This window comes from Schistocerca americana, chromosome 2 (genome assembly GCF_021461395.2).
Source record: "Schistocerca americana isolate TAMUIC-IGC-003095 chromosome 2, iqSchAmer2.1, whole genome shotgun sequence".
In the NCBI taxonomy this organism is placed as follows: Eukaryota; Metazoa; Arthropoda; class Insecta; order Orthoptera; family Acrididae; genus Schistocerca; species Schistocerca americana.
The window spans coordinates 260,626,373-260,641,076 of NC_060120.1; the positions used below are offsets into that span (position 1 = coordinate 260,626,373).

The 14,704-nt window shown below is 43.3% G+C and overlaps 1 protein-coding gene across 1 annotated transcript in view; it reads right to left on the reverse strand.

The window, feature by feature from the left end:
* LOC124593945 (fl(2)d-associated complex component) overlaps positions 1–14,704 on the reverse strand; it is a 550,167-nt gene that overhangs the window by 30,258 nt on the left and 505,205 nt on the right. Inside the window, exon 3 of the mRNA XM_047132294.1 lies at positions 4,934–5,336. Coding sequence (XP_046988250.1) covers positions 4,934–5,336 — 403 coding nt within the window. The remainder of the gene's footprint in view (positions 1–4,933; positions 5,337–14,704) is intronic.

The following is a 14,704-nucleotide window of genomic DNA, read 5'->3' on the forward strand; positions in this document are numbered from 1 at the left end:
AAGAGATGTTTTTTTGTTTAAATAAAAGCAAAAATCTATTACTTACAAAATATCTATGGAGGAGGACAGTTACCCAAAAGCGAAACATTGCTGTAATCAGACTACTTTACATTAAACCAACAAAGACAAGACATGAAATCTATAGAGTTATCATCCTCCTCTATGTAATGTACAAGGTATTCACTACAAGTATCATCAAGAACAAAGAACAGGCTTTAAATTTTAATCAGGCAAAAAAAAATCTGGTTTTAGAAATAACAGACTGGAGCAATGAGTATGAATTACCACATCGTCTGGGATTCTCAGAGAAAGTTTTTGACTGAATCTGAAAACAGTCTGTACTGACAGCCCTTAATTTAAAAAAAATATTGATTTGAGCTATGTTAATATATTGAAGATACTCGAACTTCAGTTCTACAGCTTACATTAGTCATACGACTGCAGTGACATTCTGAACAGAAAGAAGAGAGTGAAGAAGATTCCGTATCACTGAAATTGTGCTCAGTAAGATTCAGATCCGTAACCTGGGAAAATGAAGACGGATTACGTTATAATGGAACATGCCTGTATTACTTTCGTTTTGCTGAAGACGTTCAATTGTCTGCTTCTACTGCAGGTAAACTTTAACAATGAATAGATGAACTACTTTGAGAAAAATTGATAGCAGACTAGAAAATCTGTTACACAAAACTACAGTAAAATATAACTTACATATAAAAAGAAAATTGCAGCAACTTAATACTGAACTTGTCTAACGATTTGATGACTAGGGTAAAAGTGTCTCACATCCTTTGTATTAAATAAATGGAATTTTCAGAACGAAAATTCCAGTAAATCTTAAACGGTTAATTTTACTGTGTTTGTGTTACCAATTTTGAATGGTAAAAGTTAGATATAGAGGAGGCGTTCATCCATATATGGCTGATGATGATTCTGATGATGATGATGTATCAGTAACCTTACATTCAGCACAATAAACGGGAAGGGCAGAGCGGATAAACAGTGAGAAAATATGTGAGGAAACTTTTTAATCAATGTCATAGATTTTCATATAAATTTGTTATCTCTACTGGGTTCTACATAATATTTAATTTTACTTGGTATTGGTAGCACGTATTATTGGATTTTGCTTCTCTCTTGAATGAAAAAATATATATTTGACAGATAGTTGCTTGTATTGTTTCTGGGATCGTGGCGTTGTCAGTTTCCTTATTAGTTTCATGATACTACACTAGAAATTCTCGTTTGAGTGTGTCTTCACCCGTTCGGCTGACTTGGCTACACCAACACCTCAGATCGGATAAGTGGTCACGATTTTCCTGAATGCATTATAGCAGTATTACGTGAAATAAAATGATTCATTAAATACTTCAGTGTTCGAGTAAATTTGTATGTGTTAAATCACGCAAGTCGACTAACTGTCTCATATGATATCTGTATACATAGGTATTACAAGAATAATAGACACTATCTGGTCAGAAGTATCTGGACACCTATTAGTGGACAATCATGCTGGATATGACCAACTCTCGCCTTTAAGGCGTATTGAATTGTTCTGGGACACTTTCTGTGAGATATTTGAATATGTGTCGAGGAAAGGCACTCGTTCCTTCCTCAAAAACCGAAACAAGAGAAGGTAGTGCAGTTGAACGCTAGGGTCTGGCGCGAAGTCGACGTTCTAGCTCACATCAAAGCCTTTTAATTGATTGATTTCGGTAATTCTTCTTGTCTCTCACCATAGGAGTGCTTCATTTCGGTGAGTCCCCTTCTCTCTCGCCATTCTTGTAATCCACAACAAATCACTAATATTCTCACTACCCTCTTGGAAGAATGCATACGACCTGAATATAATCGTCTATATACACGCCACTCGTGTCCTGTGAACTGCACTCGGTTTATACCCTTGTGAGTTAACGAGCATTTCACTGTCATTTAAGTATATGGCCGAAAGAGTCAGCCTTCGAGAATTGTGAAACGAACCCTATCGTCCAGGACTGGATGTCACAAAGGACGCAGATTCACTACGAGATGGGGAAACTCACAGGCGTCTACTGTCTGTTGAGGCCTAAGCGCTGTAGTGTGCGAGTGAGACAGACGAGAACCTACGCCATAGGGAAACCCAGTAGAAGGCTTTTGTGGCCAAGGAGATGTAGCAGTGTTAAATATGGCTCACCTAAGATCGGCCATAAAGGCAAACATTTATGCAAACTATTTAATTGTGTAGTAGTGCAGGGAATGAAACCACAGTAATTTTAATTTACCATCCTTTATAAAATTTCATGGTGATCCCAATAAAGCTTGAATATTGATCATATCTATAATAGTTTAGGATTTACTGTCAAAGTGAAATTAACAAGTTTTGTAACGAAGACCTGAATGCTAAAATATGAACACTTTGATCAATCTTAATGATCGACATTTCATATAGAAGCGCATCATTAAAATGACAAATGTTGTAAATATCAACTCTGTAACTTCATTTGTATAAAAGATATAGTAAATTTAAATTATCAGTATTTTCAGTTAAGCATCAGATCATCATTTCCTCCACACAAAACACATTGAACGATGACAGCATGACACCGTATTGGATCATTAGGTTATGGAATATTTGTTGTAAAGTTTAGTGGGTTATACACTCCTGGAAATTGAAATAAGATCACCGTGAATTCATTGTCCCAGGAAGGGGAAACTTTATTGACACATTCCTGGGGTCAGATACATCACATGATCACACTGACAGAACCACAGGCACATAGACACAGGCAACAGAGCATGCACAATGTCGGCACTAGTACAGTGTATATCCACCTTTCGCAGCAATGCAGGCTGCTATTCTCCCATGGAGACGATCGTAGAGATGCTGGATGTAGTCCTGTGGAACGGCTTGCCATGCCATTTCCACCTGGCGCCTCAGTTGGACCAGCGTTCGTGCTGGACGTGCAGACCGCGTGAGACGACGCTTCATCCAGTCCCAAACATGCTCAATGGGGGACAGATCCGGAGATCTTGCTGGCCAGGGTAGTTGACTTACACCTTCTAGAGCACGTTGGGTGGCACGGGATACATGCGGACGTGCATTGTCCTGTTGGAACAGCAAGTTCCCTTGCCGGTCTAGGAATGGTAGAACGATGGGTTCGATGACGGTTTGGATGTACCGTGCACTATTCAGTGTCCCCTCGACGATCACCAGTGGTGTACGGCCAGTGTAGGAGATCGCTCCCCACACCATGATGCCGGGTGTTGGCCCTGTGTGCCTCGGTCGTATGCAGTCCTGATTGTGGCGCTCACCTGCACGGCGCCAAACACGCATACGACCATCATTGGCACCAAGGCAGAAGCGACTCTCATCGCTGAAGACGACACGTCTCCATTCGTCCCTCCATTCACGCCTGTCGCGACACCACTGGAGGCGGGCTGCACGATGTTGGGGCGTGAGCGGAAGACGGCCTAACGGTGTGCGGGACCGTAGCCCAGCTTCATGGAGACGGTTGCGAATGGTCCTCGCCGATACCCCAGGAGCAACAGTGTCCCTAATTTGCTGGGAAGTGGCGGTGCGGTCCCCTACGGCACTGCGTAGGATCCTACGGTCTTGGCGTGCATCCGTGAGTCGCTGCGGTCCGGTCCCAGGTCGACGGGCACGTGCACCTTCCGCCGACCACTGGCGACAACATCGATGTACTGTGGAGACCTCACGCCCCACGTGTTGAGCAATTCGGCGGTACGTCCACCCGGCCTCCCGCATGCCCACTATACGCCCTCGCTCAACGTCCGTCAACTGCACATACGGTTCACGTCCACGCTGTCGCGGCATGCTACCAGTGTTAAAGACTGCGATGGAGCTCCGTATGCCACGGCAAACTGGCTGACACTGACGGCGGCGGTGCACAAATGCTGCGCAGCTAGCGCCATTCGACGGCCAACACCGCGGTTCCTGGTGTGTCCGCTGTGCCGTGCGTGTGATCATTGCTTGTACAGCCCTCTCGCAGTGTCCGGAGCAAGTATGGTGGGTCTGACACACCGGTGTCAATGCGTTCTTTTTTCCATTTCCAGGAGTGTAGTTACTTTTGTTCTTTATTTACCTATCAGAAAGCCTTGCTACTGGCCGTGGCATTCAAAGCTAAGAAAGAAATTGTATTGCTTTTATGTAAAAGAATTTAATGTTTATTATGTAATGGATATTATTGTTACTTTATTTAGAACGTGAAAGTGGTCAAACTTTGATTATTTAAATACGTTAAAATGTAAAATAATGTAAAAAAAGGTGTAGCCAATCAGATGGACGGCTTCAGGAAAGGGAAATGCACTTGTCAGTTAAGCTAAGATGTTCGGTGCGCGGGAAACGCGGTCGGAGATGGGCAGAGGGGAGTTCTCGTCGAGACACCAAAATGGATAGTTCGGCTGGAGACGCAGAAGTGGACAGTTCTGGCCTAGGTGCCAAAGGGTCTCCTGGTGGAGACGCGAAAGCGGACTGTCGGTCTTTAGGCAGCTATGAAATGAAACGACATAGAAAATTTCGCGTTTTGTGGTATCGTGGGACTTGGTCTCTCAGCGGTGAGCAGCCGCGCACCTGGTGTGAACTCTAACTTTTCGTGTAAATATCGAGGTGCAGTATTGGACTTGTGTTTCGTGATGAGATTGTGAATGATCGAACTGTGTCAAATGGATATGCGCTCGAGAGTAATAGTAATTCTAAATACGACCACTTTCGCTATTAGTTTGCTTTCTTAATAAACGTTATTCCAATCAAATCGCAACTGTGTGGCATACATCATTTATGGGTCGTTAATTTAATTCCATATTGTTATGAACTTCGTGTTTCGCAAACTTGCCATCAGCCAGAGAATTTAATTGGACTGGCACCATTATAACTTTTCGCCTCACTGAGGCGCTGCAGAAGCAGAGTACGGGAGAGGGTAGGGCGGCCACTGACCTGAGAGGGAAGACGAGCCCGATGTCATGGAGTAGAGCGACTCGGAGTTGGGCACGGAGCTGCCGACCGAGTACTGCGACGCGGAGCTGGGCATGACGCCCCAGGGCAGGCCGGCGCCGTAGGCCGCGGGGTGCTGCTGCTGCTGGTGCTGCGGCTGCTGCTGGGGGTGGTGCGGGTGGTGGTGGTGATGGTGGTGGTGGTGCAGCGAGCCGGAGCCGCCTCCGCCACCACCGCCGCTCTGCTTGAGGCGCAGGATCTTGGCCCTGCAGATGACGCAGCGCAGCGGCAGCAGGCGCTGCGAGACCGCCATCTGGATGGTCTTGACGAAGCACTTGCGGCACACCACCCGGTGCCCACATGGCGACGTCTGCATCGTCGCCTTGGCGTTCACGCAGATCACGCACTGTCCAACACAAGCGAAATGACACTTACTATCAAAAGCTGATCAAGAGCCAGAGGCGATCAGTCTCAATTTCCTGATGCTCATCTCCTTCTACACACGTACCAGAACACACCACGTGCAGTTAACTATGGCGTCCAACATTTTGAAAGACGCAGACTTTCCGGATTTTACTCCATGATGTTAAAGGAAAGATTGGTAAGTTATTGTTGGCTGCGAGACCCCAAGAGGTAGACTGAGCTCCAAAAAGGGAAAAGTTTTTGTTTGCCAGTGCACAGTGGCCTATTTCCTTGCACTCTGTGAAAGTTGTGTCTTAGGAATTACTCCTTCAGTATAGTGAGTAATGGGTGCGTGTATAGTGTCATGTAATGGTGAACGAGAGGGTGATACGCGATTTGGCATAAAACTTCTTCCTCTACAGTAACAATAACAACAAGGGGACTGTTGAGCTTAATGATCCCATCTGACAGAAAAATCATCACCAACTTGTCACAACTGTCACATGAGCTCACTCCAGGAAACTGCGGAGCGGTTTGGAATTTAATCCATTAATCTGGGGTAATTTAAATGCTGCCCATGAATATTCCTTCCACTACTAGGATTAGTAAAAAAGGGATGAAAATTATAGTTTAACATGTCCCCCACCCCGATGACGAAGACAAAGCACAAACTCGGATTAGTGAAGAAGTGGGTGAGAAAAATGGCGACTATTGGTGCCTGTCGTTTAAATATTGATGAAATTTCCAGAATGAGAATTTCACTCTGCAGCGGAGTGTGCGCTAATATGAAACTTTCTGGCAGATTAAAACTGTGTGCCCGACCGAGACTCGAACTCGGGAACTTTGCCTTTCGCGGGCAAGTGCTCTACCAACTGAGCTACCGAAGCACGACTCACGCGCGGTACTCACAGCTTTACTTCTGCCAGGAGAGCTTCTGTAAAGTTTGGAAGGTAGGAGACGAGGTACTGGCAGAAGTAAAGCTGTGAGTACCGGGCGTCAGTCGTGCTTCGGTAGCTCAGTTGGTAGAGCACTTGCCCGCGAAAGGCAAAGGTCCCGAGTTCGAGTCTCGGTCGGGCACACAGTTTTAATCTGCCAGGAAGTTTCATTGATGAAATTTGTCCACAGTCTGTCATGTTGGTGACGCCGTTTAGAGTTTGACGTGCTAAAGCTACCTTGAAAAAACTGATCTATGGCCTGCTGGAAGGAAGACCGATCAAATTAAGAAATTTATTTCATTTAAGTTCCCTCATTCCTTATTCTATGTGCGACAGTAGTTGCGAGATTGGGTTCCTAGTTGGACATAACCAATCATCGTGGTAGGAGAAGGGAATATCCAGGACGGGTGAGTAGTTAATTTGGATTTCTTGACTATTACCAAAACCTGTTCCAGCTCGGTAGAACACATTGCTTTGAGTGCGACAGAGGCATACCTTGTGTGAGGAAGATAGCAATCTTTAACGTAGGTTCCTCCCCATCACTTGAAAGAGTGTGTTACTTCACACGTGACGGAGAGGTGCTTGCGTGAGGGAGATGACAGAACCACTGGCGTGTTTAAACTCCAACGAAAAGTTCTCCCTATCACTCAACAGGGAGAGCCAGATCTGGACATGAGATAAAAATGCAGGACTTAAAAGGGACTGAAAAATGCGTATCCTTGCGCGGCCAATGATTGGAGTGTTTCACTTACACCGGCTATCTGCCCTCCCCCCCCCCCCCCCCAGCCCCCCTCTACCTGCGACCGAGAGCAGTTTTAGGGACGACGAAGACGACCAGTGGTGAAAGAGACAGAGGGATGCAAAGTTGTAAGCCTTGCGACGGTTGGAATTTTAAGATCTAATGAGCTTTTACCCTCTCGGATTGGATGAGAAAGTAACTATCGCGAAGAGCCATTGTGTTGGGGGGACCATACTTTGCCTTGTAACGTTTTGGTAATCATTCATTGTTTGTGATCTTGTTTTAGCTGTTCACGTGTTTTGCCTAGTTGATCACGTCTTACGAAATAAAGATTATTTGTGACACAGGCGAATCTCCTCTCACTGATGCTGAAGCAAACCGCTAGTATCCTCCAAGCGACCTTCCGGCACTTAACAGTTAAAATTCTTTCTGTTCACGATTTCAACTATTAATAACTTCGCCGAGATTTGATAGCTCACTCTAATTTCTACGGCAGCATGGAAGGAAATTGGACTGGAGGTGAATGCAGATGTTTATCATTCGCTTCAGCATACCCCACTAGAAGCTATTTTAAACGCGTTAGATACTTAACAGAAGTTCTTTCAGTTCAGTTTTCCTACCACAATGAGTATTAAAAACCGAAAAGTAAGTTTTCAATGGGCGGTGCCCCTTCAGAGGAACATCCCGGCAATGTGACTTCGGGATGTCACTGGAAAACAAAAACCGGGTTGCCAGGCGGCGATTTGAAACATTGTCCTCTTCAATACGAGTTCAGTCGCACCATAACGTGAGTAGAACCGTAACGTAAGTCGACCGCCACCTCACAGGAGTGTGTTAGCGACCTCGTTTTCAATGGCGGGTCATGATGTTAATGGTCCTGTGGCATTGGTACCGCATCATTCTTCCAGAAGATTTCGAAATGATATTTCTAATTTGTTGTTGAGCACTTCTGGGAAGTGGATGGATGAACACTGCGTTGCACTGTTAAATTATCGGTGATTTCGAGACTCACGAGAGAGATGAACGATAATGGCTCAAATGGCTCTGAGCACTATGATGAACGATAATGCCCAAAAGTCGGAACCAGCAGTCACTTGCATATAAACGACACTTATCGTGCGGAAGTATACTTAGAAAGTGATGAATGTAGGTATATTAAACAGCCCCCTACGAATCAATTCTGTTGAGACAAAGAGATCGAAATCAGACTACTCTGCGTCGCACAAAGGTTTTCAAGCAGTCTTTCTTCCCGTGTTCCATAGGAAGAAACCTTGATATGTGCGCATTGGGAAGCACCCTATACCAAGCACTCCATAGTGGTTCGCAGAGTTTAGTTGTTACTGAAGTCGTATAATATAATTATGTGAAACACTTGCCTGGCGACATATTGTTCTGCGTGAGCACAAAACGTCTAATTAAGGATAATAGTAAAATGGTATTACAGGTTTGCAGAGGTCTCTAACACCACAAGTAGTTCCAGACCTATTGCTAATTAAAGACTATTTTTCAGCATTACACTTTGAAATTATTTAAGTCTGTTAATAAAATTGGTGTAACCGTCGGCGAAATGTTAACAGACAGATGTTGGTGAGAGTTATCTACAAATAACTCCACTTACAGACGAGGGTGTAATTAGATGAATGACAAACACTAACTTCACTTAACGAAGGTTTATTCAGCACTAGCACATACAAGAGCGCGGAGCGAACTGCCTCCGGCCAGAACACATACAGCATATATACAGCTACAGAACATTCCTGTACAATGATTCTTGACATTTGTGGTTACTTCTAGAATGTACTCGAACCGAAAATAGAAATTAAAATTGTACAGTCCAGGTGGGCTTTTAGCTCACGTCCCTCCATGCAACAGTTTAGTATCATAACAACTACACCACGGTGCTACTCAGATTATTCTGCGACAAAATGTTTGCTTAGCTGAAGAGGGGGCCGTCACTAACTTCCAAATCTGATTACGTTTTTGAAGCTACGGAATTAACAGAATGTTACACAAAGCAGAATGCGCTATTATGAATGCACAGTTATTACAACGAATATAAATGTCTTTGCTTTATGTAAAATGAGGAACAAAGTAAGATCATGCTAAAAGCGTGTTGTTAATATCATCAGTTACGCGAGAACCAGAAGAGTTGCATCCATTCTGAGTACATAAATGGGAAGAGAGGGATTTTTCCCGTAGGGAAGATGCGCTACTTATGTGTCAGCATCAAATTAAAACGTATTTTCGCTATTCATACAGTTTTTTTTTTTCCTCAGTCTACTGACTGGTTTGATGCGGCCCGCCACGAATTCCTTTCCTGTGCTAACCTCTTCATCTCAGAGTAGCACTTGCAACCTACGTCTTCAATTATTTGCTTGACGTATTCCAATCTCTGTCTTCCTCTACAGTTTTTACCCTCTACAGCTCCCTCTAGTACCATGGAAGTCATTCCCTCATGTCTTAGCAGATGTCCTATCATCCTGTCCCTTCTCCTTATCAGTGTCTTCCACATATTCCTTTCCTCTCCGATTCTGCGTAGAACCTCCTCATTCCTTACCTTATCAGTTGGGGTGGGTTGGGTTGGGTTGTTTAGGGGGAAGAGACCGACAGCGAGGTCATCGGTCTCATTGGATTAGGGATGGACGGGGAAGGAAGTCGGCCGTGCCCTTTCAAAGGAACCATCCCAGCATTTGCCCGGTGCGATTTAGGGAAGTCACGGAAAACCTAAATCAGGATGGCCGGACACGGGATTGAACCGTCGTCCTTCCGAATGCGAGTCCAGTGTACCTACCTTATCAGTCCACCTAATTTTCAACATTCTTCTATCGCACCACATCTCAAATGCTTCGATTCTCTTGTGTTCCGGTTTTCCCACAGTCCATGTTTCACTACCATACAATGCTGTACTCCAGACGCACATCCTCAGAAATTTCTTCCTCAAATTAAGGCCGGTATTTGATATTAGTAGACTTCTCTTGGCCAGAAATGCCTTTTTTGCCATAGCGAGTCTGCTTTTGATGTCCTCCTTGCTCCGTCCGTCATTGGTTATTTTACTGCCTAGGTAGCAGAATTCCTTAACTTCATTGACTTCGTGACCATCTATCCTATTGTTAAGTTTCTCGCTGTTCTCATTTCTACTACTTCTCATTACCTTCGCCTTTCTCCGATTTACTCTCAAACCATACTGTGTACTCACTAGACTGTTCATTCCGTTCAGCGGATCATTTAATTCTTCTTCACTTTCACTCAGGATAGCAATGTCATCAGCGAATCGTATCATTGATATCCTTTCACCTTGTATTTTAATTCCACTCCTGAACCTTTCTTTTATTTCAATCATTGCTTCCTCGATGTACAGATTGAAGAGTAGGGGCGAAAGGGTACAGCCTTGTCTTACACCCTTCTTAATATGAGCACTTCGTTCTTGATCGTCCACTCTTATTATTCCCTCTTGGTTGTTGTACATATTGTATATGACCCGTCTCTCCCTATAGCTTACCCCTACTTTTTTCAGAATCTCGAACAGCTTGCACCATTTTATATTGTCGAACGCTTTTTCCAGGTCGACAAATCCTATGAAAGTGTCTTGATTTTTCTTTATCCCTGCTTCCATTATTAGCCGTAACGTCAGAATTGCCTCTCTCGTCCCTTTACTTTTCCTAAAGCCAAACTGATCGTCACCTAGCGCATTCTCAATTTTCTTTTCCATTCTTCTGTATATTATTCTTGTAAGCAGCTTCGATGCATGAGCTGTTAAGCTGATTGTGCGATAATTCTCGCACTTGTCAGCTCTTGCCGTCTTCGGAATTGTGTGGATGATGTTTTTCCGAAAGTCAGTTGGTATGTCGCCAGACTCATATATTCTACACACCAACGTGAATAGTCGTTTTGTTGCCACTTCCCCCAATGATTTTAGAAATTCTGATGGAATGTTATCTATCCCTTCTGTCCTCCAAAGCTCTTTTAAATTCCGATTCTAATACTAGATCCCCTATCTCTTCTAAATCGACTCCTCTTTCTTCTTCTATCACATCTGACAAATCTTCACCCTCATAGAGGCTTTCAATTTATTCTTTCCACCTGTCTGCTCTCTCCTCTGCATTTAACAGTGGATTTCCCGTTGCACTCTTAATGTTACCACCGTTGCTTTTAATGTCACCAAAGGTTGTTTTGACTTTCCTGTATGCTGAGTCTCTCCTTCCGACAATCATATCTTTTTCGATGTCTTCACATTTTTCCTGCAGCCATTTCGTCTTAGCTTCCCTGCACTTCCTATTTATTTCATTCCTCAGCGACTTGTATTTCTGTATTCCTGATTTTCCCGGAACATGTTTGTACTTCCTCCTTTCATCAATCGACTGAAGTATTTCTTCTGTTAGCCATGGTTTCTTAGCGCTACCTTCTTTGTACCTATGTTTTCTTTCCCAAATTCCGTGATGGCCCTTTTTAGAGATGTCCATTCCTCTTCAACTGTACTGCCTACTGCGCTATTCCTTATTGCTGCATCTATAGCGTTAGAGAACTTCAAACGTATCTCGTCATTCCTTAGTACTTCCGTATCCCACTTCTTTGCGTGTTGATTCTTCCTGTCTTGAACTTCAGCCTACTCTTCATCACTACTATATTGTGATCTGAGTCTATATCTGCTCCTGGGTACGCCTTACAATCCAGTATCTGATTTCGGAATCTCTGTCTGACCGTGATGTAATCTAATTGAAATCTTCCCGTATCTCCCGGCCTTTTCCAAGTATACCTCCTCCTCTTGTGATTCTTGAACAGGGTATTCGCTATTACTAGCTGAAACTTGTTACAGAACTCAATTAGTCTTTTTCCTCTTTCATTCCTTGTCCCAAGCCCATATTCTCCTGGAACCTTTTCTTCTACTCCTTCCCCTACAACTGCATTCCAGTCGCCCATGACTATTAGATTTTCGTCCCCCTTTACATACTGCATTACCCTTTCAATATCCTCATACACTTTCTCTGTCTGTTCATCTTCAGCTTGCGACGTCGGCATGTATACCTGAACTATCGTTGTCGGTGTTGGTCTGCTGTCGATTCTGATTAGAACAACCCGGTCACTGAACTGTTCACAGTAACACACCCTCTGCCCTACCTTCCTATTCATAACGAATCCTACACCTGTTATACCATTTTCTACTGCTGTTGGTATTACCTGATACTCATCTGACCAGAAATCCTTGTCTTCCTCCAACTTCACTTCACTGATCCCTACTATATCTAGATTGAGCCTTTGCATTTCCCTTTTCAGATTTTCTAGTTTCCCTACCACGTTCAAGCTTCTGACATTCCACGCCCCGACTCATAGAACGTTATCCTTTCGTTGATTATTCAATCTTTTTCTCATGGTAACCTCCCCCTTGGCAGTCCCCTCCCGGAGATCCGAATGGGGGACTATTCCGGAATCTTTTGCCAATGGAGAGATCATCATAACACTTTTTCAATTACAGGCCACATGTCCTGTCGATACACGTTACGTGGATACACGTTACAGTCTTAGCTGTGCAAATGCTACGAATCACGCTAACTCACAGAGCATTTAAATTAGATATGCAGTGTTTAGAGTCGATTTGTTTAGAAATTAAACACGCATATCATATATTTTTTAAATATCATATGTTATTCAAGAGTATGCACTTTTTGAGTCTGGTGAATCTGAACAGTGGTAGTTGGAGACCCATGCTGGGGGTAAAGGGTATAAATTCCGGGACTCGAATGTGGTGAAGGACTATAGTAAGATAGGCGTTTGTCTGAGGTACTGTGGCGGTTTAGGTGGCAGCTTAGCCACGTTGATAAAGTATTTCTCGTGAGGATTTCTAAATTCAGACCATGAACTTTTGGAGGGACCTGGTGTTTGGTGTGTGAGGAGCAGTTCGCAATACTTTAACTTTTGAAGGGGCGTAGCCCTAGGATCGATGCTGGGCTCCATATGCTAAAAGCAATTGGGACTTATATTAGTCGTTGCTTCAGTGTCTTTGATGGGGCTTGATAGAATTTAACTTTTGTCACTCGGTTAACCCCGACTGGTCGTATGATTCGTTACACTATGCACATATGCCTGAGGGTGATAGATAATTAAGTGAAGTTTAATTCAGATGTGTGTCCACTACTGTAATCTAAAATCAACCTCACATCAGACTTATTTAGGAATATTTTCAGGTGTTTTCGATTAACAATATTTTCAAGAAAAGAATGAGAGGCTACACGGAAACCCATTTGACACAGATGAGCCATAAGCATTAAATACTTATCCGTGTTCTGCGTCCCACTGCCGTTAATAAAACAAACTCTATTTTATTTGAGAACGCCAGATAGGAGCAAAAGCGTTGCAGGTGTAGATGCAGAAGTTGTCGCTTTGCTACATATTTATGTCATGGGGACTCATATACTGGACAAATAAAAACCATGTAGCTCTCAGAATAATCATTGTAAAAGGAAAAATATTTTACTTTTATTTGTTTATTAACTGACAAACCCCGTATTGCCGTAGTATTCACTGTGCCAATTTTCTGTTGGAAGCTAAACTAAAAAATAACTGTGTTCGTAGAGTAAAACCGTAAAATTTCATTTCCATATATTCGTGAAAACGTGCTTGAAATTATGAAACAGTTTCTGTACGCTGGGCGCACCCGCATTGCAATCGTATTGGCGATTTTTTTAAACGTTTCTATGGACGGCTTCTTCATAGCCCTTAGATGGCCATTGTTTTTGCCTACAGCAGTTTGCGCTTCATAGTTGAAAGCTATCAAAAGCGCTGCTAGGTGTCAGGGATTTCCTAAAGTTGACTCGCCTGTTGGTGTGTCTTAGTAATTAAGAAGAAATGTTTTACGCCTTCGTGCATGATGTGGCATTTTTTCATGCATCTCAGCATTTATTACGTCATATCTCTTGAACCACGCGTAGTACAATGATGCAATGTTGTATGTACATTCAGAGGCATACTGTCTGCAAAATGTGTTGCTAATAGAGTTAGTGGCAAATAAGCAACAAATTTAAACGTCATGCACAATGAGGCAGTTTTCCACGCAGCTCTGTGTTTATGACGTCATATCTGCTGAACTGCGTTAGGTAGGTGGCTCTTAACCCCACAGCAATTGGTGTCTGACAATAAGGGATCTGTTTAAAAGTTTGGTTGAAATCATTCCAGTGGTTTAGGAGGAGGTGCGGATTATACATACACGCACGCATACATCGATTTCTATAATGGTTTATGGTGGTAAATTACTATGGGATCAAACCGCTAAGGTCATTGATCCCTAGGCTTACACACTACTTAATATAACTTAAACTAAGTTACGCTAAGGGCAACACGCACACACCAATGCCCGAGGGAGGACTCGAACCTCCGACGGGGGCAGCCGCGCGAACCGTGGCAAGGCGCCCTAACTCAATTTCTATAATATGTACGGGTTTAACCAGGTAAGATTAAGGCCTCTAAGCCCTGTCTTTCATCGAATTTGACAGGTTCAGTATTTTTCACATTTTAGTTGCCTAAGAAATAACAATATTTTCAATATGACCAATGTTAGTAAGATAGAATTAATAATGATTTGAGTAAGACAATGTGAATGGATAATACTGACTAAGAACTAATAAACTTAATACTAGCAGTACTGTTAATACTACTACTACTACTACTACTACTACTACTACTACTACTACTTCTGCTACTACAGCT